The sequence below is a fragment of the Carex rostrata genome, chromosome 7 (assembly GCF_964058835.1).
Source record: "Carex rostrata chromosome 7, lpCarRost1.2, whole genome shotgun sequence".
Taxonomy (NCBI): domain Eukaryota; kingdom Viridiplantae; phylum Streptophyta; class Magnoliopsida; order Poales; family Cyperaceae; genus Carex; species Carex rostrata.
The window spans coordinates 11,988,597-12,012,281 of NC_135924.1; the positions used below are offsets into that span (position 1 = coordinate 11,988,597).

General features: G+C 34.5%; 2 protein-coding genes across 7 annotated transcripts; both read right to left on the reverse strand.

Annotated features, from left to right (window-relative positions):
- Position 1: 1 nt before the first annotated feature.
- Positions 2-11,769, reverse strand: LOC144557599 (putative disease resistance RPP13-like protein 3). Of its 3 annotated transcripts, XR_013512708.1 has the most exons (5): positions 10,114-11,769; positions 9,467-9,754; positions 8,522-9,016; positions 8,178-8,270; positions 2-1,866 (listed from the first exon to the last, which is right to left on the reverse strand). XR_013512708.1 is itself a non-coding variant. In XM_078306197.1 (4 exons), exons 1-4 carry the CDS (start codon positions 10,563-10,565, stop codon positions 8,249-8,251), a joined length of 1,257 nt encoding a protein of 418 aa, XP_078162323.1. In that variant the 5' UTR covers positions 10,566-11,769; the 3' UTR covers positions 2-8,248. The 3 variants fall into 3 exon arrangements, 2 of the variants coding, with proteins under 2 accessions (XP_078162323.1, XP_078162322.1); XM_078306197.1 differs by having other exon boundaries at positions 2-8,270; XM_078306196.1 differs by having other exon boundaries at positions 2-9,016.
- A 139-nt stretch (positions 11,770-11,908) lies between these two features.
- LOC144557598 (putative disease resistance RPP13-like protein 3) lies at positions 11,909-23,640 on the reverse strand. Of its 4 annotated transcripts, XR_013512707.1 has the most exons (5): positions 21,985-23,640; positions 21,338-21,625; positions 20,393-20,887; positions 20,049-20,141; positions 11,909-13,737 (listed from the first exon to the last, which is right to left on the reverse strand). XR_013512707.1 is itself a non-coding variant. In XM_078306195.1 (4 exons), exons 1-4 carry the CDS (start codon positions 22,434-22,436, stop codon positions 20,120-20,122), a joined length of 1,257 nt encoding a protein of 418 aa, XP_078162321.1. In that variant the 5' UTR covers positions 22,437-23,640; the 3' UTR covers positions 11,909-20,119. The 4 variants fall into 4 exon arrangements, 2 of the variants coding, with proteins under 2 accessions (XP_078162321.1, XP_078162320.1); XR_013512706.1 differs by having other exon boundaries at positions 20,049-20,887; XM_078306195.1 differs by having other exon boundaries at positions 11,909-20,141.
- Between the last annotated feature and the right edge of the window lie 45 nt (positions 23,641-23,685).

Here is a 23,685-nt window from a genome sequence, read left to right on the forward strand (position 1 = left end):
CTTTTTATAATATGCCTAGCCCTCCTTTTTTTCTTTATATATTCCTTTCTCCTTAATCAATCTTTTTATATTCCCCTCTCAACCTTATACGCAATGTCTTTTTTCTTTTTCTTTTCCTTTTTTCTTTTTTTTCTTTGGATGCAGAAGTGGTGGAGAAGTCTGTTTAGGGTATAAAGGTTGAGAGGGAATATGAAAAGAAAGATTAAAGAGAAAGGGAAACATACAAAGAAAAAAAAAGTAGGAAGCAAGGCATCAACAATAACTTTAAAAAAGAATATCAATTTTTTGTGCACTAATGTTTCCAACGCCTTAAACAAAGTATCAACTTTTCACGGATACCCGAAACACACATCCACACGTAGGGGTGTAAACGGAGCGGATTCGGAGTGGATAATGCTGATACCAAATCTGTATCCGTTTTTTTTTTTATTGAGCGGATACAAATACAGATACAGATAGTAAACGGATATCAAAATTCAAAACCAAATCCGTCTTAATCGGATATGATACAAAGCGGATAATCTATGAATACAGATTCGAATACGGATACGAAACAGATAATTGAGTCATATGAATTTTAAAGAGAAATACTAATTTTCAAAATTCAAATATGACAATTCATCTATTTAAATAAATTTTCCCATGTTTCTAAATTTAATAAACTATAAAAATGATATAATTTGTCAAAAAAAATTAAAGAGATAGTTAATAGTTGGTAAATAATATGAATCAAACTTTATTACTTGTGTGGCGCTAATAAATTGCTTTGACACGAAATATTGCATGTAGAAAGCTACATAAGATCCTACACACAAATTGACAAAAGAATCTTCACACGTGAAGACTTCGGAGTCAAGATTTCAGAAACAAATTAGTCCCACAAGGGGCTCAAAACATTTAAATGAAACCTTATATGCTAGGAGATAACAAAAGTTACTGTCCCACTTGAAGGATCCGCCTTTAATTTATAGAATTATCAGGCGATGGATTTATTTCGTTTCGGACCCGCTATGTTCCCTTCCGGATACTATTCTGATATCCGATCTGTTTACAAATAGATAACCAAATCCGTATCTAGATCCGCGAATTATCCACTCCGTAAATCCGTATCTAGATCCGCGAATTATCCACTCCGTTTAATCCGAATACGGATAGTAAGCAGATTCGGTTTGAATTCGAAGCATATAATCCTGATCCGTTTACATCCCTATCCACACGCCATGAATAGAAGGAAGCAAAGCATTTTTAATTTCCACATGACTTGATTAATTGGATTTTAATTCACATTAGGGTTTTTTTAACTAACAAGAACATCACTTGTCACAAGTTTTGCAGAAATGTATAGCTTAAAATAAGTTGAAGAAAATAATAAAAATTAATTCTTCATCAAAGGTAGTCTGTAATAAATGAAAAAAAAAAAACATAAATGGATGAAAAGAAATGAAATAAAAGGCAAATGTAGAATTTAAATGGTATGCTAAGTGAATGGAGGCAATGAAAGATATTAAAATTATTATATGGAAAGATGTGTTTATTATATTGTCAAAATATACTACACTTTTGTATGCTTTTGGTTCAGTTGAGCTTAAATCACATAAATAATCAATTTGTTTTGATTATTTCAATTTGCTAGGTAAAGATTTTAACGGAGAAGTTTTGGCTTCATGCAGCATATAGACTATAGAATCAAAACATCGCTGCATGAAGACAAAGCTGCTCTGTTAAAATCTTTAACCTTGTGTTGTCCTGCTATATGTACCAGTTTATCTGGAATTTGGTCCAAAGCTTAATTTTTTATTAGCACGGGTTCATATGCTATAGCACGTCAGTCAAAATAATCTTCAGACAAATATTTACAAGATACACCTGTAAAATATTAAAATATCATAAGTTAGTTCATAGCATTATTACTGATTTACTAGTATTATATTTTCAGCCATCTTCCTTGTCTCCCCTTTGAAATCAGCCTAAAGAAATAAATTAGATATAGCAGTTAATTAGGTACATTTTTTTTTATATCAGTTAATTTCTTTCTCAAGCAAAGAATTAAATTTGGTGTCAAATTCTACTACCAGACCAATCACCGTCAGAATCAAAACAAACCAGTAAGAGAGGGGAAGCATGTCCTCAGGGGTAATGTAGCATGTAAAATTGATACCAATTCAAATCATTTTTTTATCCGGATGCCACAGCTCTGCATGATGGAACACAGTTTGGATCGGTACAATTTTACGGGTTCAAAATTTAAACATGAATAAATGCTACATATCCTATTAGGGGTGTAAACGGAGTCAGATTATCTGATGGATATCCTCTCCGAATTCATTTATTATCCGGATCCGAATCAAACGGATTCGGATAATTCCGGAAAATGAATTCTCCGGATCCGAATCAACGGATTCGGATAATTCCGGATACGGATCCGGATAAATATTGTATACAGCGAAATAATTCGAATTCAAATTAATACGGATAATTTCTTCAGACTACAAACGGATATGGATAAATGCTACATATCCTATGCATTGAAAATTAGTACTCATTCACTTTTTCTATATTATTTTATAATCTTTTAACGGATTCTTCACCTATTATCCTCACTCCATCATTCAACGGATTCTTCACCTATTATATCTTTAAAGAAAATAGATATTGAACTATCTATAATCCAACTTTTCAAAAATAAAATATTTTAAGTCTATTTCTTAAGATGTCTACTTTTCCTTTATTCTCAATGGGCCTGTTCGGCTGGACCGGAATAGAGGAATTGAGCTTCTATTCTTACTGAACATACCCAGAACGTACAGTGCAGATTAAAGAATATGGAATAGTGCTTTTTCCCTGTTTTTCAATTCCAAGTGAGGGGTGGAATTAGATTTTGGGATGGAATAGAGAATAATACAAGACTCTTTTACCCTTGGTTGGTTCACTTTTACAGTGACATGGCATTCTTTATTGGGAGCACTTAGCTATCCCCCCGTAACAATCCCCTATTTCATCCCCCAGTCATTAACTACTTCAATAACTACTAACTACTTAGGGGGACCACTTACTATTTGGAAACCACATAATATTTGAAATATTTTACAACTAGTGTGCTCTAGTATTCATCTATAATGCATCAAGTATTCATCTATAATACATCAAGTATTCATACCTAATATATCAAGTATTTAAAAAAAAAAACTGGACACGTTTTTAGAGGTGGGATTTTTTTTCTTCGTTCAATCTAATCAATATTTCTGAACAATCGGTAAGGAAATTTGCAAATCTAAAACTACGAATGTTTTTGACATAATTTTATCTTTAAAATGAGATCAATGATGATATACTTTCGAGTTGTCCGTTGTACAATTATTTATCCTTATCGAGAAAGTATTTATCCTAGTCATGCAAGTGCAAATATAAAAACTGGACATATCACTCATTCATATTTTACACGTTTTTAGAGGTGCTTTTTTTTCTCCGTTCAATCCAACCAATATTTCTGACGATATGTGAGGAATTTTGCAAATCTAAAACCACGAACGTTTTCTACACAATTTTATCTTTCAAATGAGATCCATGATGACATACTTTCGAGTTGTCCGTTGCACAAGTATTCATCTCTTATCGAGAAAGTATTAATCCTCGTCGTGTAAATGCAAATATAAAAACTGGGCACATCACTCATCCATCCTTTACACATTTTTAGAGGTGGGTTTTTTTTTCTCCGTTCAATCTAACCAATATTTGTGACGATCTGTGAAGAATTTTACAAATCTAAAACCACGAACGTTTTATACACAATTTTATCTTTCAAATGAGATCCATGATGACATACTTTTGAGTTGTCTGTTGCACAAGTATTAATATCTTGTCACGCAAGTATTCATACCTAAGATATTAAGTATTCATTTATACACATTGAAGTATTTATATCTAAGACATCAAGTTTTCATTCATATATCTCTATTTTTTTTCAAAATTTGTTTTTATGTCATTTATTTAATACGCAGTGGCCTAATTCACCATTAATAAAGCTTTGTTCTTTGCAAAACTCGCTACTTCATGAGGAAGAAGAATATAAACATGAAAGAGATTAATTGCATATACATATACAAAATTATTTTGATACGATCGACAGTGACAGATCTGACCCGGTAGAGACGTGCTCTAGTATTCATTCATACACATTGAAGTATTCATTCATACACAATAAAGTATTCATTCATACACGTTGAAGTATTTATTCTTGGCAGAAGCGTGCTTGATTGGGATGGAGTGACGAATGATCTCCGGCAGAACGTTCGCTGGAGCGGGAGCACCAGGCGTAGAGGGAAAAAACCGAGGCGAAAGTGTAAAAGGGAGGGAGCTTATTGTATTTACCATTTCGAGGTGGGAGAGAGTGGGAGGTGGGAGAGGGAGGGGAGCTTATCAATGGAAAAACGGATGCGGAGGAGGAAGTGGGATGCGGAGGTGGGAGAGGGAGGTAGAGGCGGAGGTGAGATGAGGTGTAGGAGGCGAAGGTGAGAGAGGGAGGTGGGAGGCGGAGGTGGGAGAGGCAGAAGTGGGAGAGAGAGGCGGAGGCGGAGGTGGGAGAAGAAGATGGAGATGAAAGAGAAAAATGGAGGTGGAAGAGAAAGGGAGAAAGAAAAAAGAAATAAAGGTTGTTAGAAATAGTAGTTATAGTTATAGTTAAAATAGAAAGTTAGTTGGGAGATGAAATGGGGGATGGATAAGTGGGGGAAATTATAATTACCCTTCTTTATTAATTTTCTATTGTATCCTCTCCGAGATTTTTATTTTTACCCAAAAAAAATATTATTTTAATAATAATAACCAGCTTCACGCTGGAATTATAAATATACCCAGCCCGTGGAAAAAATCCACGGGTGGGATTTTTTAAGTCTGCCCCGTGGAAAAATTCCACGGGCGGGATTAAAAATTGGGCCCGTGGAAAATATCCACGGCCCGGCCTTTTTTTTGTGTGCTTTTTTCATTATAAAAAGAGGTTTCCAGCTACGAGAGAGAGAAAATCATTCTGAAAGAGAGAAGGAGAAAGAGAGAGAGAAAGAAGAGGAGGAAGAGGAAGGAGTTACTGTTCAGCTACTAAAACATGTATTTTTATTTTTCTGCAATTGTTCATTTACGTATCCACAGATATTTATATTCGTATCTATTGTTCATAGACGTATTATTATTTACTGTTCATATACTGTGTAGGTACGTATGTACTGTTCATTTACTGTTCATATACTATGCATATACGTATTTTACTGTTCATTTACTGTTTATATACGTATTTGCTGTTCATTACTGTGCATATACATCTGTACTGTTCATTACTGTACATATACGTATTTACTGTTTATTTACTATGCATATACGTATCGACTGTTCATTACTGTTCATAGATGTGCATTACTGTTCATTACTGTGCATGTAATGTGCATATACATATTGATTGTTCACAACTGTTCAGTACTTTAAAAAAAGAAACTGACAAAATATTTACATTTACGAATGTAGTTTATTGGCCATGCCTATTGGAATTTCAATACATTTTGGAGGGAAATTTATTTTTGACCAGAATGGGGCACGTTACTCCAAACCTCCAGTAAATACGTATTGGGTTGATGAAAATTTCACGTTTGAGCAGTTGCAATCGCTTATTTATGAAGTGAGCGGCTACAATAGGAATCGTTGGGAATTACAAATTCAGGCCCGAATGGTCCATGCAGGAAAGTATGTCAGAATCGCATTGGGTGATGACGGAGCATTGAGAGGCCTGATCGCGCAAGTTGTGCGGTCCGGTGAATCATTATTGGAAGTTTTTACATGCAGAATTCGTAGAGAGTCAGGTGCAGAAAATGATCAACCAAATTATGAACCACCCACTCCTTTTATCCCAATGCCAGTACCAGAACCGGAACCAGAAATATACAGTAATTCACCTCAATCTCCACCTTTTATCCCACCTATATCCATGCATGGAGGTCCTTCATCCTTACCTGGGCCTGAACCAAGTCCTCACCCCAGATCGGCACCAGTACATAAAGATCCAAACGAGTCAAAATTTGAATTTATGAACGAGGTACCGGAGGAAAATCTGCAAACTAGGGATGAATGGGGGGAAGGAGACTAGGACATTAATGATGAAGGAGATGAAGAAGATGAAGAAGATGAAGAAGATGAAGAAGAATACACACAGCCCACTGTGAGGCAAAATAGAGAGAATATGCCATTAAGTGGCCGTTATGAGACTCACCCGTTTGTAAACTTCAATGACACATCTGCTTTTCAAGAAGCAGATGTTTCTTACTACGGTCGTCGGATTGAATACATGAGTGAGCTCGCAAAAGGCCAATACTTTCTTAACAAAAAACAACTGACCAAAAAGATCAGAGAGTACCATGTTTACAATAACATGGAGACATATACAAAGAGAAGTGACACATCCCGGCTGGAAATTAGATGCAGCACTTCGGGTTGTCGTTTCAAACTAAAGGCAAGAGCAACAAATGCAGGATATACATGGATGATAACCGAGCAAGACACGCCTCACACATGCACGTCTGAGTACACCAGAACCGACCATGCACAACTGACGGCATCAATAATCGCAGATATCATCGAGAGTAGCATTAAGGAAGACCCCACTATGAGCATTCGGAGTGTGGCACACTGTGTGAGGGTTAGGTTTGGTAGTATAACCCCGAAGTACAACAAACTTTGGAGAGGTCGTGAGATAGCAGTTGCCTGTCAATTTGGGAGTTGGGAAGAGTCATACAACTTTATGAAACTATTGCTTATCGGGATATGTGATAAGAATCCCGGCTCGAGGCACGATTTTCTGACCAAGCGAGCTTCGATAAAAATACAGGACTGGCCAAGCAAGGTGTTGTGGAATTCGTGGCCGTGGCATGGGCTTACAGACCATGCATCACCGCATTTAATTACTTGAGACCAGAGATCAGTATAGATGCAGCCTTCCTTTCTGGGCGGTATGAGGGCAGACTTTTGATGGCTTGCGTCTATGATGCCGAGAACCAATTGATGCCTCTATCATTTGCAATTGTGCACAAGGAAAATGAAGAGAATTGGGGTTTGTCGCCATAATAACTGGAATTCCTTACGCTCATGCATTAGCGGTTTATTGCCATAATAACTAGTCACTCGACCTATTTGTTGTCAACTGGTATAGGGTGGACTACCTTCTGAGTACTTGGAATGCACTGTTTGTTCCTTATGGCAATCCTGAAGATTGGCCTACGACCACTACAACTAAAATTGAGCCAAACAAAGATTGGATACGGCGTGGTAGGAGAAAACACATCCGTTGTGTAATGACCATGGACGAAATGCAAGGTAGGCGAATGGGGCACCGACCTCGCCGTTCCACTTCTGACAGGCAAAGCTGAGGTATGTAGCACTCAACCCTGATTATATTTCATTTCAATCTTGAATAGCTTAGTAGCTAACATTTTTGTGCTGCAGACACGCATAATGCAACAAATGCAGCAAAAAACGAAAACATAAAACTATGAAACGGAAGAAAATTTACTGGATAGAAGAAGATCATCTAGGGAACGAGAACCATCAACTAGACTTAGAGATTATGTGACTTATTCGGTACAATGCCCAATTGAAAATTTTGTTTCATATGACATCATCTTATTCGGTACAAGTTCCGAAAATTCTTGAGAAAAAATGGTTCTTTGGACGGTTGTGATTCATTTGGACCAAAAAATTGTCCAACCAGTTGTATTAGATCCATAATAAACTAAAGATGCATGGTTTTGTTTTGCATCTCCCATTTTCACTATACAACATCACTGTTTTGCAATGCATCTCCAAAAGATACATTTAAAAAATCTCCAAAACAATGAATACAAATATAAAACGTATTTATATCTGAAAAATTAATTTTATAAAACGTATTTATTTTTATAAAACGTATTTTATAAAAATTTGTGAATAAAAAAAATACGTATTAAAAAAAAATTTGTGATTCAAATCTTAAAATTAATTTTCGGAAATTCTCCAAAAAATCTGAAAATTTCTTTACAATTAATTTTCGGAAAATTTTCAGAAAAAAAAAATTAATTATAACAGATTTTACGTATGTATTAAAACCAGAATACATGCCATAACTAGTGCTCTGATACCAATGTTAATCAACGGACAAAACTTACAAATAACTCCGTTAATCTTCGTGCGGAAGCGGATCTTGCGAGCGTAGCAGTATCACTGGTTCTGCAAGGAATCACAAGCCGAAGCCGGAAGCCCTGCGTTTTCCACGACCTAAAACCTTCAATCCTTAACAGAATACTTCTTGGTGCTCTCTATCTTTTCTCTCTAATTTTGGCTGTTACTATTCACACGTTTTTCTGATTATATTAGAGAGAGAGATATGAATGGTTTATATAAAACCAATGCACCTATTCATAAAGGGTTGGCATCTTTTCATAACGGGTCGGATATTGAATTTGGGTTTCCCATAACGGGCGTACCATTAATTAAATCCAACATAAGGTACCTTTGCACAAGTTCTTCCAAATAGCTTTCAGCAATGTCCTCCAATGATTTTATCCCCTCTTGTCGTATAAATCCTTCTGCAATCCATAATTGAATAAGAGTTGTTGCTTTGATTTGATAGTCCTCAGGAAAAACACCAAAATACATGAAACAAGGTTTGAGAGCAAATGGCAGATCCTCATAACTGGTGGATATAACACCCGTGAAGATGCTACCATCAGTCTGCCAATCCATTTTTTGCATCACGTCATCCCATGTAATGTGATCGGGATTTTTTCTTGATAAGATTCCGCCAAGCACCACCAATGCTAGAGGCCATCCACCAATTTTTTGGGTAAATTGAGTTACTAGGGGAAGTACTCCATCGGGGCATTCATTTACAAATCGATTGGGAAAAACCTTCTTCAACAATAGATGTTTGCTTTCATCTTCATTTAAGGGCTCTATCTTGTGTGGGATAGATATAATGTCGACCTCTTCAGCGAGCTTAATGAACCTGATATTAATCAATGCACAAAACATAAGAAGCATATTTTATGAGAAGGAATCACTTGGCAATGGTTATTTTGACAATCTTAACAATAGTTAATTCTTTTTTATAAAAATGATGCCAAATTGAAAATTTTAAAGATAAATTTATGGATATATTAATTAAGGGACATATATATAGTCTAACAACCATATTTTATATAATTCAAATTATTGTTTGAAGATACATTGATCAAGGGCCGTTAATTTCATACCATGACATTTTAAGTTATTTGATTTATGGTAGAACATACATCAAATCTTATCATATTTATATGTATTATAGGTGGGTAATATAGATTATGTCATTATTATTGGATTTCAAATTTAAGATTGTCAATATAAAGAATTGTTATATCTTCCCTTGAGTAATTAATGTAACACTATTTTTTTTTACAATAAAAAAATGCAAACAAACCTGGTAGTAATTAATACTCGACTTCCATTATTAGCATTAGGAAGAGCAGGTTGAAGTTGGGTCCAAATATTATTGATTGGCCATAAATCATCCAATACAACCAGATATTTTCTCTCTCTCAAAGATTTGTTAAGCTCTGTAAGGAAATAATCTTCTCCCTTATTCTGCCTCTCCGAGTCATGTACCTCTCGAATCTTCTCTAGCATCTTCATCAAAATATCGATTAGCTTGTATTCTTGTGAAATAGTTAACCACATGGAAATGTCAAAGTGACGTTTAACTTCAGCACTGTGAAATGCATCAAATAAATTAATTAGATGATTTGTATACAAGTAACATACAAGCTGGAAGTAAACACAAATTAAGATTTTACCATACTACAGAGCTTTTAACACTGATAGTTAAATAATTAAATTTATTGTTTTACAATAGTTCTAATTATTGAATTGTTTAATATTAAAAAAAAGATCATGTTAGAAGTAACATCACACATTTAATTTGCGATGATTTGTCCCTCCCTATACAATTATTTTTATAGTAAACAATCATTTTAGTTTATAACATTATTCTCTTCAGAGGAAAGTTACCAAATTAAAAATTAAACTATTTATCGTATGACACACATTTTTTAAAACAATGAATATTACCTTTTGTACACCTCTTTTGCAAGTGTAGTTTTTCCTGATCCACCGGCCCCAACAATTGAGATCACAGCTCGCCTAGTAATATTTGCATCAATGAGTTGTTTGACAATTGTTTTCCTTTCAATGTCGAAGCCGACAACCTCCATTTCATCTATGTCAGGATTAAAGAACGGCTTTATAGATTGCTCGACAGAGGCCCCACTACTAGTTTCTTCAAGACCTAATCCGTACATTTCTTTGTTTTCTTTGATTTCACTGAGCCTCTTCTGTATCTTGTCTATCTCGCTACCAACTTTGTGTTCAGAAATTAGTTTCATGGGCATCTTGCCTATCCGTTTGAGTTTGTTCAAAAGGCCTTCCTGTGTACCTCCTCCAACCTCAACCAAAAACTTCTCTAATACATCATCAATTAAATTCCCAACCTCCTTAATCTCATTCACCCATTTTTTTACCATTTAATTTTTATGGCGTTTTGCCTCTGCTTCTTTCAAGAAAGACTGGATCCAAGTGAGGTCGCATTGAACCCGCTCGAGCTTGTCACGTACCCCATAGAGAAAGAATGCTTCCTGAACAACCGCATCTCCCAACTTGCGAAGAACAAGGTTCACGATAATCTCAGCCATCTTTTTAATTTGTAAAAAAAGGTTACTGAGTAGTTAACGATAAAGGTTATTGAGTAGTTAACGATATTGTGGCCTTTAAGAATAACAATAGAGTATATATAGGTATGAGAACAAAAGAATGAGTAATTATCTTTCATTACTCAGTATGCTTTTTATACAAATTAAAGGGATGGATTCTTTTCTTAGATGGTTCCATGTTGATATCTCTTTTTGTGTGCCCAGCTCCCCTTCTTCTTTTCTTTTCTTTTTATATATTCCCCTATCAAACTTTATACCCTATGTCTTATGTTTTTCTTTAATTTGTTTTTGGCACAGAATTGGTAGATAAGTGATCTGTGTTGGGTAAAGAATCAATCTTTAATGCATTAGTGTTTCCAATACATTAAAAAAAGTATCAATCTTTTACATATACTCAAAACACACCTCCACATGCTATGAATATTATTTTTTAGTTGCACACACTATGAACAGAAGGAAGCAACGCAAGCTTAATTGCGACACGCCATGATCTTGATTAATTCAATTTGAATTCACATTAGAGTTTTTAACAAAAACATCACTTGTCACAAGTTTTATATTAAAATGTATATCTTTAAATCAGTAGAAGATTAATTCTTCATCAAATGCAATCTACTTGTTACAAGCTCAGCCCAAAAAAACAAAAGAATCTAAATTACGATACATAATGCATTTAGGAAATTTCAGTATTTCACAATATTTGAATAGATGACTCTAGAATGACTTGGGAATTTATATAAACAATAGTTTACGATACTGAATGCATTCATAAAATATGTATAGAGTATTGCGAAATTTTTAAAAACAAAGATATATTATTAATTGTTAACATTTATTTAAAATGGAGATAGAACAAAAATGATTCAGCAGACCTGAATTCTTCACTCGGTTCAAATTTGATTAAATTCAGAATTTCTATTATATTGCTACCGAATACATACAATATATTTTAAGGACTATCCACAAATGTTATTTTTTGTTATAGACGACATAATTTGTAATTCCTTTATTATATAATAATAATGATATTTGAATTTATTTATGCTATTTTTTTCATTGACTAATTGAAGAATCATGTCAAATATTGTAAACCTAATGGACTAAAGAAAAATTGCATATGGCAATTGTCTTCTCAGTATAATTAAGGAAATAGATTCTTTTTATAATATGCCTAGCCCTCCTTTTTTTCTTTATATATTCCTTTCTCCTTAATCAATCTTTTTATATTCCCCTCTCAACCTTATACGCAATGTCTTTTTTCTTTTTCTTTTCCTTTTTTCTTTTTTTTCTTTGGATGCAGAAGTGGTGGAGAAGTCTGTTTAGGGTATAAAGGTTGAGAGGGAATATGAAAAGAAAGATTAAAGAGAAAGGGAAACATACAAAGAAAAAAAAAGTAGGAAGCAAGGCATCAACAATAACTTTAAAAAAGAATATCAATTTTTTGTGCACTAATGTTTCCAACGCCTTAAACAAAGTATCAACTTTTCACGGATACCCGAAACACACATCCACACGTAGGGGTGTAAACGGAGCGGATTCGGAGTGGATAATGCTGATACCAAATCTGTATCCGTTTTTTTTTTTATTGAGCGGATACAAATACAGATACAGATAGTAAACGGATATCAAAATTCAAAACCAAATCCGTCTTAATCGGATATGATACAAAGCGGATAATCTATGAATACAGATTCGAATACGGATACGAAACAGATAATTGAGTCATATGAATTTTAAAGAGAAATACTAATTTTCAAAATTCAAATATGACAATTCATCTATTTAAATAAATTTTCCCATGTTTCTAAATTTAATAAACTATAAAAATGATATAATTTGTCAAAAAAAATTAAAGAGATAGTTAATAGTTGGTAAATAATATGAATCAAACTTTATTACTTGTGTGGCGCTAATAAATTGCTTTGACACGAAATATTGCATGTAGAAAGCTACATAAGATCCTACACACAAATTGACAAAAGAATCTTCACACGTGAAGACTTCGGAGTCAAGATTTCAGAAACAAATTAGTCCCACAAGGGGCTCAAAACATTTAAATGAAACCTTATATGCTAGGAGATAACAAAAGTTACTGTCCCACTTGAAGGATCCGCCTTTAATTTATAGAATTATCAGGCGATGGATTTATTTCGTTTCGGACCCGCTATGTTCCCTTCCGGATACTATTCTGATATCCGATCTGTTTACAAATAGATAACCAAATCCGTATCTAGATCCGCGAATTATCCACTCCGTTTAATCCGAATACGGATAGTAAGCAGATTCGGTTTGAATTCGAAGCATATAATCCTGATCCGTTTACATCCCTATCCACACGCCATGAATAGAAGGAAGCAAAGCATTTTTAATTTCCACATGACTTGATTAATTGGATTTTAATTCACATTAGGGTTTTTTTAACTAACAAGAACATCACTTGTCACAAGTTTTGCAGAAATGTATAGCTTAAAATAAGTTGAAGAAAATAATAAAAATTAATTCTTCATCAAAGGTAGTCTGTAATAAATGAAAAAAAAAAAACATAAATGGATGAAAAGAAATGAAATAAAAGGCAAATGTAGAATTTAAATGGTATGCTAAGTGAATGGAGGCAATGAAAGATATTAAAATTATTATATGGAAAGATGTGTTTATTATATTGTCAAAATATACTACACTTTTGTATGCTTTTGGTTCAGTTGAGCTTAAATCACATAAATAATCAATTTGTTTTGATTATTTCAATTTGCTAGGTAAAGATTTTAACGGAGAAGTTTTGGCTTCATGCAGCATATAGACTATAGAATCAAAACATCGCTGCATGAAGACAAAGCTGCTCTGTTAAAATCTTTAACCTTGTGTTGTCCTGCTATATGTACCAGTTTATCTGGAATTTGGTCCAAAGCTTAATTTTTTATTAGCACGGGTTCATATGCTATAGCACGTCAGTCAAAATAATCTTCAGACAAATATTTACAAGATACACCTGTAAAATATTAAAATATCATAAGTTAGTTCATAGCATTATTACTGATTTACTAGTATTATATTTTCAGCCATCTTCCTTGTCTCCCCTTTGAAATCAGCCTAAAGAAATAAATTAGATATAGCAGTTAATTAGGTACATTTTTTTTTATATCAGTTAATTTCTTTCTCAAGCAAAGAATTAAATTTGGTGTCAAATTCTACTACCAGACCAATCACCGTCAGAATCAAAACAAACCAGTAAGAGAGGGGAAGCATGTCCTCAGGGGTAATGTAGCATGTAAAATTGATACCAATTCAAATCATTTTTTTATCCGGATGCCACAGCTCTGCATGATGGAACACAGTTTGGATCGGTACAATTTTACGGGTTCAAAATTTAAACATGAATAAATGCTACATATCCTATTAGGGGTGTAAACGGAGTCAGATTATCTGATGGATATCCTCTCCGAATTCATTTATTATCCGGATCCGAATCAAACGGATTCGGATAATTCCGGAAAATGAATTCTCCGGATCCGAATCAACGGATTCGGATAATTCCGGATACGGATCCGGATAAATATTGTATACAGCGAAATAATTCGAATTCAAATTAATACGGATAATTTCTTCAGACTACAAACGGATATGGATAAATGCTACATATCCTATGCATTGAAAATTAGTACTCATTCACTTTTTCTATATTATTTTATAATCTTTTAACGGATTCTTCACCTATTATCCTCACTCCATCATTCAACGGATTCTTCACCTATTATATCTTTAAAGAAAATAGATATTGAACTATCTATAATCCAACTTTTCAAAAATAAAATATTTTAAGTCTATTTCTTAAGATGTCTACTTTTCCTTTATTCTCAATGGGCCTGTTCGGCTGGACCGGAATAGAGGAATTGAGCTTCTATTCTTACTGAACATACCCAGAACGTACAGTGCAGATTAAAGAATATGGAATAGTGCTTTTTCCCTGTTTTTCAATTCCAAGTGAGGGGTGGAATTAGATTTTGGGATGGAATAGAGAATAATACAAGACTCTTTTACCCTTGGTTGGTTCACTTTTACAGTGACATGGCATTCTTTATTGGGAGCACTTAGCTATCCCCCCGTAACAATCCCCTATTTCATCCCCCAGTCATTAACTACTTCAATAACTACTAACTACTTAGGGGGACCACTTACTATTTGGAAACCACATAATATTTGAAATATTTTACAACTAGTGTGCTCTAGTATTCATCTATAATGCATCAAGTATTCATCTATAATACATCAAGTATTCATACCTAATATATCAAGTATTTAAAAAAAAAAACTGGACACGTTTTTAGAGGTGGGATTTTTTTTCTTCGTTCAATCTAATCAATATTTCTGAACAATCGGTAAGGAAATTTGCAAATCTAAAACTACGAATGTTTTTGACATAATTTTATCTTTAAAATGAGATCAATGATGATATACTTTCGAGTTGTCCGTTGTACAATTATTTATCCTTATCGAGAAAGTATTTATCCTAGTCATGCAAGTGCAAATATAAAAACTGGACATATCACTCATTCATATTTTACACGTTTTTAGAGGTGCTTTTTTTTCTCCGTTCAATCCAACCAATATTTCTGACGATATGTGAGGAATTTTGCAAATCTAAAACCACGAACGTTTTCTACACAATTTTATCTTTCAAATGAGATCCATGATGACATACTTTCGAGTTGTCCGTTGCACAAGTATTCATCTCTTATCGAGAAAGTATTAATCCTCGTCGTGTAAATGCAAATATAAAAACTGGGCACATCACTCATCCATCCTTTACACATTTTTAGAGGTGGGTTTTTTTTTCTCCGTTCAATCTAACCAATATTTGTGACGATCTGTGAAGAATTTTACAAATCTAAAACCACGAACGTTTTATACACAATTTTATCTTTCAAATGAGATCCATGATGACATACTTTTGAGTTGTCTGTTGCACAAGTATTAATATCTTGTCACGCAAGTATTCATACCTAAGATATTAAGTATTCATTTATACACATTGAAGTATTTATATCTAAGACATCAAGTTTTCATTCATATATCTCTATTTTTTTTCAAAATTTGTTTTTATGTCATTTATTTAATACGCAGTGGCCTAATTCACCATTAATAAAGCTTTGTTCTTTGCAAAACTCGCTACTTCATGAGGAAGAAGAATATAAACATGAAAGAGATTAATTGCATATACATATACAAAATTATTTTGATACGATCGACAGTGACAGATCTGACCCGGTAGAGACGTGCTCTAGTATTCATTCATACACATTGAAGTATTCATTCATACACAATAAAGTATTCATTCATACACGTTGAAGTATTTATTCTTGGCAGAAGCGTGCTTGATTGGGATGGAGTGACGAATGATCTCCGGCAGAACGTTCGCTGGAGCGGGAGCACCAGGCGTAGAGGGAAAAAACCGAGGCGAAAGTGTAAAAGGGAGGGAGCTTATTGTATTTACCATTTCGAGGTGGGAGAGAGTGGGAGGTGGGAGAGGGAGGGGAGCTTATCAATGGAAAAACGGATGCGGAGGAGGAAGTGGGATGCGGAGGTGGGAGAGGGAGGTAGAGGCGGAGGTGAGATGAGGTGTAGGAGGCGAAGGTGAGAGAGGGAGGTGGGAGGCGGAGGTGGGAGAGGCAGAAGTGGGAGAGAGAGGCGGAGGCGGAGGTGGGAGAAGAAGATGGAGATGAAAGAGAAAAATGGAGGTGGAAGAGAAAGGGAGAAAGAAAAAAGAAATAAAGGTTGTTAGAAATAGTAGTTATAGTTATAGTTAAAATAGAAAGTTAGTTGGGAGATGAAATGGGGGATGGATAAGTGGGGGAAATTATAATTACCCTTCTTTATTAATTTTCTATTGTATCCTCTCCGAGATTTTTATTTTTACCCAAAAAAAATATTATTTTAATAATAATAACCAGCTTCACGCTGGAATTATAAATATACCCAGCCCGTGGAAAAAATCCACGGGTGGGATTTTTTAAGTCTGCCCCGTGGAAAAATTCCACGGGCGGGATTAAAAATTGGGCCCGTGGAAAATATCCACGGCCCGGCCTTTTTTTTGTGTGCTTTTTTCATTATAAAAAGAGGTTTCCAGCTACGAGAGAGAGAAAATCATTCTGAAAGAGAGAAGGAGAAAGAGAGAGAGAAAGAAGAGGAGGAAGAGGAAGGAGTTACTGTTCAGCTACTAAAACATGTATTTTTATTTTTCTGCAATTGTTCATTTACGTATCCACAGATATTTATATTCGTATCTATTGTTCATAGACGTATTATTATTTACTGTTCATATACTGTGTAGGTACGTATGTACTGTTCATTTACTGTTCATATACTATGCATATACGTATTTTACTGTTCATTTACTGTTTATATACGTATTTGCTGTTCATTACTGTGCATATACATCTGTACTGTTCATTACTGTACATATACGTATTTACTGTTTATTTACTATGCATATACGTATCGACTGTTCATTACTGTTCATAGATGTGCATTACTGTTCATTACTGTGCATGTAATGTGCATATACATATTGATTGTTCACAACTGTTCAGTACTTTAAAAAAAGAAACTGACAAAATATTTACATTTACGAATGTAGTTTATTGGCCATGCCTATTGGAATTTCAATACATTTTGGAGGGAAATTTATTTTTGACCAGAATGGGGCACGTTACTCCAAACCTCCAGTAAATACGTATTGGGTTGATGAAAATTTCACGTTTGAGCAGTTGCAATCGCTTATTTATGAAGTGAGCGGCTACAATAGGAATCGTTGGGAATTACAAATTCAGGCCCGAATGGTCCATGCAGGAAAGTATGTCAGAATCGCATTGGGTGATGACGGAGCATTGAGAGGCCTGATCGCGCAAGTTGTGCGGTCCGGTGAATCATTATTGGAAGTTTTTACATGCAGAATTCGTAGAGAGTCAGGTGCAGAAAATGATCAACCAAATTATGAACCACCCACTCCTTTTATCCCAATGCCAGTACCAGAACCGGAACCAGAAATATACAGTAATTCACCTCAATCTCCACCTTTTATCCCACCTATATCCATGCATGGAGGTCCTTCATCCTTACCTGGGCCTGAACCAAGTCCTCACCCCAGATCGGCACCAGTACATAAAGATCCAAACGAGTCAAAATTTGAATTTATGAACGAGGTACCGGAGGAAAATCTGCAAACTAGGGATGAATGGGGGGAAGGAGACTAGGACATTAATGATGAAGGAGATGAAGAAGATGAAGAAGATGAAGAAGATGAAGAAGAATACACACAGCCCACTGTGAGGCAAAATAGAGAGAATATGCCATTAAGTGGCCGTTATGAGACTCACCCGTTTGTAAACTTCAATGACACATCTGCTTTTCAAGAAGCAGATGTTTCTTACTACGGTCGTCGGATTGAATACATGAGTGAGCTCGCAAAAGGCCAATACTTTCTTAACAAAAAACAACTGACCAAAAAGATCAGAGAGTACCATGTTTACAATAACATGGAGACATATACAAAGAGAAGTGACACATCCCGGCTGGAAATTAGATGCAGCACTTCGGGTTGTCGTTTCAAACTAAAGGCAAGAGCAACAAATGCAGGATATACATGGATGATAACCGAGCAAGACACGCCTCACACATGCACGTCTGAGTACACCAGAACCGACCATGCACAACTGACGGCATCAATAATCGCAGATATCATCGAGAGTAGCATTAAGGAAGACCCCACTATGAGCATTCGGAGTGTGGCACACTGTGTGAGGGTTAGGTTTGGTAGTATAACCCCGAAGTACAACAAACTTTGGAGAGGTCGTGAGATAGCAGTTGCCTGTCAATTTGGGAGTTGGGAAGAGTCATACAACTTTATGAAACTATTGCTTATCGGGATATGTGATAAGAATCCCGGCTCGAGGCACGATTTTCTGACCAAGCGAGCTTCGATAAAAATACAGGACTGGCCAAGCAAGGTGTTGTGGAATTCGTGGCCGTGGCATGGGCTTACAGACCATGCATCACCGCATTTAATTACTTGAGACCAGAGATCAGTATAGATGCAGCCTTCCTTTCTGGGCGGTATGAGGGCAGACTTTTGATGGCTTGCGTCTATGATGCCGAGAACCAATTGATGCCTCTATCATTTGCAATTGTGCACAAGGAAAATGAAGAGAATTGGGGTTTGTCGCCATAATAACTGGAATTCCTTACGCTCATGCATTAGCGGTTTATTGCCATAATAACTAGTCACTCGACCTATTTGTTGTCAACTGGTATAGGGTGGACTACCTTCTGAGTACTTGGAATGCACTGTTTGTTCCTTATGGCAATCCTGAAGATTGGCCTACGACCACTACAACTAAAATTGAGCCAAACAAAGATTGGATACGGCGTGGTAGGAGAAAACACATCCGTTGTGTAATGACCATGGACGAAATGCAAGGTAGGCGAATGGGGCACCGACCTCGCCGTTCCACTTCTGACAGGCAAAGCTGAGGTATGTAGCACTCAACCCTGATTATATTTCATTTCAATCTTGAATAGCTTAGTAGCTAACATTTTTGTGCTGCAGACACGCATAATGCAACAAATGCAGCAAAAAACGAAAACATAAAACTATGAAACGGAAGAAAATTTACTGGATAGAAGAAGATCATCTAGGGAACGAGAACCATCAACTAGACTTAGAGATTATGTGACTTATTCGGTACAATGCCCAATTGAAAATTTTGTTTCATATGACATCATCTTATTCGGTACAAGTTCCGAAAATTCTTGAGAAAAAATGGTTCTTTGGACGGTTGTGATTCATTTGGACCAAAAAATTGTCCAACCAGTTGTATTAGATCCATAATAAACTAAAGATGCATGGTTTTGTTTTGCATCTCCCATTTTCACTATACAACATCACTGTTTTGCAATGCATCTCCAAAAGATACATTTAAAAAATCTCCAAAACAATGAATACAAATATAAAACGTATTTATATCTGAAAAATTAATTTTATAAAACGTATTTATTTTTATAAAACGTATTTTATAAAAATTTGTGAATAAAAAAAATACGTATTAAAAAAAAATTTGTGATTCAAATCTTAAAATTAATTTTCGGAAATTCTCCAAAAAATCTGAAAATTTCTTTACAATTAATTTTCGGAAAATTTTCAGAAAAAAAAAATTAATTATAACAGATTTTACGTATGTATTAAAACCAGAATACATGCCATAACTAGTGCTCTGATACCAATGTTAATCAACGGACAAAACTTACAAATAACTCCGTTAATCTTCGTGCGGAAGCGGATCTTGCGAGCGTAGCAGTATCACTGGTTCTGCAAGGAATCACAAGCCGAAGCCGGAAGCCCTGCGTTTTCCACGACCTAAAACCTTCAATCCTTAACAGAATACTTCTTGGTGCTCTCTATCTTTTCTCTCTAATTTTGGCTGTTACTATTCACACGTTTTTCTGATTATATTAGAGAGAGAGATATGAATGGTTTATATAAAACCAATGCACCTATTCATAAAGGGTTGGCATCTTTTCATAACGGGTCGGATATTGAATTTGGGTTTCCCATAACGGGCGTACCATTAATTAAATCCAACATAAGGTACCTTTGCACAAGTTCTTCCAAATAGCTTTCAGCAATGTCCTCCAATGATTTTATCCCCTCTTGTCGTATAAATCCTTCTGCAATCCATAATTGAATAAGAGTTGTTGCTTTGATTTGATAGTCCTCAGGAAAAACACCAAAATACATGAAACAAGGTTTGAGAGCAAATGGCAGATCCTCATAACTGGTGGATATAACACCCGTGAAGATGCTACCATCAGTCTGCCAATCCATTTTTTGCATCACGTCATCCCATGTAATGTGATCGGGATTTTTTCTTGATAAGATTCCGCCAAGCACCACCAATGCTAGAGGCCATCCACCAATTTTTTGGGTAAATTGAGTTACTAGGGGAAGTACTCCATCGGGGCATTCATTTACAAATCGATTGGGAAAAACCTTCTTCAACAATAGATGTTTGCTTTCATCTTCATTTAAGGGCTCTATCTTGTGTGGGATAGATATAATGTCGACCTCTTCAGCGAGCTTAATGAACCTGATATTAATCAATGCACAAAACATAAGAAGCATATTTTATGAGAAGGAATCACTTGGCAATGGTTATTTTGACAATCTTAACAATAGTTAATTCTTTTTTATAAAAATGATGCCAAATTGAAAATTTTAAAGATAAATTTATGGATATATTAATTAAGGGACATATATATAGTCTAACAACCATATTTTATATAATTCAAATTATTGTTTGAAGATACATTGATCAAGGGCCGTTAATTTCATACCATGACATTTTAAGTTATTTGATTTATGGTAGAACATACATCAAATCTTATCATATTTATATGTATTATAGGTGGGTAATATAGATTATGTCATTATTATTGGATTTCAAATTTAAGATTGTCAATATAAAGAATTGTTATATCTTCCCTTGAGTAATTAATGTAACACTATTTTTTTTTACAATAAAAAAATGCAAACAAACCTGGTAGTAATTAATACTCGACTTCCATTATTAGCATTAGGAAGAGCAGGTTGAAGTTGGGTCCAAATATTATTGATTGGCCATAAATCATCCAATACAACCAGATATTTTCTCTCTCTCAAAGATTTGTTAAGCTCTGTAAGGAAATAATCTTCTCCCTTATTCTGCCTCTCCGAGTCATGTACCTCTCGAATCTTCTCTAGCATCTTCATCAAAATATCGATTAGCTTGTATTCTTGTGAAATAGTTAACCACATGGAAATGTCAAAGTGACGTTTAACTTCAGCACTGTGAAATGCATCAAATAAATTAATTAGATGATTTGTATACAAGTAACATACAAGCTGGAAGTAAACACAAATTAAGATTTTACCATACTACAGAGCTTTTAACACTGATAGTTAAATAATTAAATTTATTGTTTTACAATAGTTCTAATTATTGAATTGTTTAATATTAAAAAAAAGATCATGTTAGAAGTAACATCACACATTTAATTTGCGATGATTTGTCCCTCCCTATACAATTATTTTTATAGTAAACAATCATTTTAGTTTATAACATTATTCTCTTCAGAGGAAAGTTACCAAATTAAAAATTAAACTATTTATCGTATGACACACATTTTTTAAAACAATGAATATTACCTTTTGTACACCTCTTTTGCAAGTGTAGTTTTTCCTGATCCACCGGCCCCAACAATTGAGATCACAGCTCGCCTAGTAATATTTGCATCAATGAGTTGTTTGACAATTGTTTTCCTTTCAATGTCGAAGCCGACAACCTCCATTTCATCTATGTCAGGATTAAAGAACGGCTTTATAGATTGCTCGACAGAGGCCCCACTACTAGTTTCTTCAAGACCTAATCCGTACATTTCTTTGTTTTCTTTGATTTCACTGAGCCTCTTCTGTATCTTGTCTATCTCGCTACCAACTTTGTGTTCAGAAATTAGTTTCATGGGCATCTTGCCTATCCGTTTGAGTTTGTTCAAAAGGCCTTCCTGTGTACCTCCTCCAACCTCAACCAAAAACTTCTCTAATACATCATCAATTAAATTCCCAACCTCCTTAATCTCATTCACCCATTTTTTTACCATTTAATTTTTATGGCGTTTTGCCTCTGCTTCTTTCAAGAAAGACTGGATCCAAGTGAGGTCGCATTGAACCCGCTCGAGCTTGTCACGTACCCCATAGAGAAAGAATGCTTCCTGAACAACCGCATCTCCCAACTTGCGAAGAACAAGGTTCACGATAATCTCAGCCATCTTTTTAATTTGTAAAAAAAGGTTACTGAGTAGTTAACGATAAAGGTTATTGAGTAGTTAACGATATTGTGGCCTTTAAGAATAACAATAGAGTATATATAGGTATGAGAACAAAAGAATGAGTAATTATCTTTCATTACTCAGTATGCTTTTTATACAAATTAAAGGGATGGATTCTTTTCTTAGATGGTTCCATGTTGATATCTCTTTTTGTGTGCCCAGCTCCCCTTCTTCTTTTCTTTTCTTTTTATATATTCCCCTATCAAACTTTATACCCTATGTCTTATGTTTTTCTTTAATTTGTTTTTGGCACAGAATTGGTAGATAAGTGATCTGTGTTGGGTAAAGAATCAATCTTTAATGCATTAGTGTTTCCAATACATTAAAAAAAGTATCAATCTTTTACATATACTCAAAACACACCTCCACATGCTATGAATATTATTTTTTAGTTGCACACACTATGAACAGAAGGAAGCAACGCAAGCTTAATTGCGACACGCCATGATCTTGATTAATTCAATTTGAATTCACATTAGAGTTTTTAACAAAAACATCACTTGTCACAAGTTTTATATTAAAATGTATATCTTTAAATCAGTAGAAGATTAATTCTTCATCAAATGCAATCTACTTGTTACAAGCTCAGCCCAAAAAAACAAAAGAATCTAAATTACGATACATAATGCATTTAGGAAATTTCAGTATTTCACAATATTTGAATAGATGACTCTAGAATGACTTGGGAATTTATATAAACAATAGTTTACGATACTGAATGCATTCATAAAATATGTATAGAGTATTGCGAAATTTTTAAAAACAAAGATATATTATTAATTGTTAACATTTATTTAAAATGGAGATAGAACAAAAATGATTCAGCAGACCTGAATTCTTCACTCGGTTCAAATTTGATTAAATTCAGAATTTCTATTATATTGCTACCGAATACATACAATATATTTTAAGGACTATCCACAAATGTTATTTTTTGTTATAGACGACATAATTTGTAATTCCTTTATTATATAATAATAATGATATTTGAATTTATTTATGCTATTTTTTTCATTGACTA

Coding starts and splice junctions, on each gene's coding strand:
- LOC144557599 (XM_078306196.1), bottom strand. CDS start 10,565: ATGGTAAAAAAATGGGTGAATGAGATTAAGGAGGTTGGGAATTTAATT. Junction 9,755..10,113: donor GCAAAAGAGGTGTACAAAAG/GTAATATTCATT, acceptor TGCATTTCACAG/TGCTGAAGTTAAACGTCACT. Junction 9,017..9,466: donor CGAGTATTAATTACTACCAG/GTTTGTTTGCAT, acceptor GATTAATATCAG/GTTCATTAAGCTCGCTGAAG.
- LOC144557598 (XM_078306194.1), bottom strand. CDS start 22,436: ATGGTAAAAAAATGGGTGAATGAGATTAAGGAGGTTGGGAATTTAATT. Junction 21,626..21,984: donor GCAAAAGAGGTGTACAAAAG/GTAATATTCATT, acceptor TGCATTTCACAG/TGCTGAAGTTAAACGTCACT. Junction 20,888..21,337: donor CGAGTATTAATTACTACCAG/GTTTGTTTGCAT, acceptor GATTAATATCAG/GTTCATTAAGCTCGCTGAAG.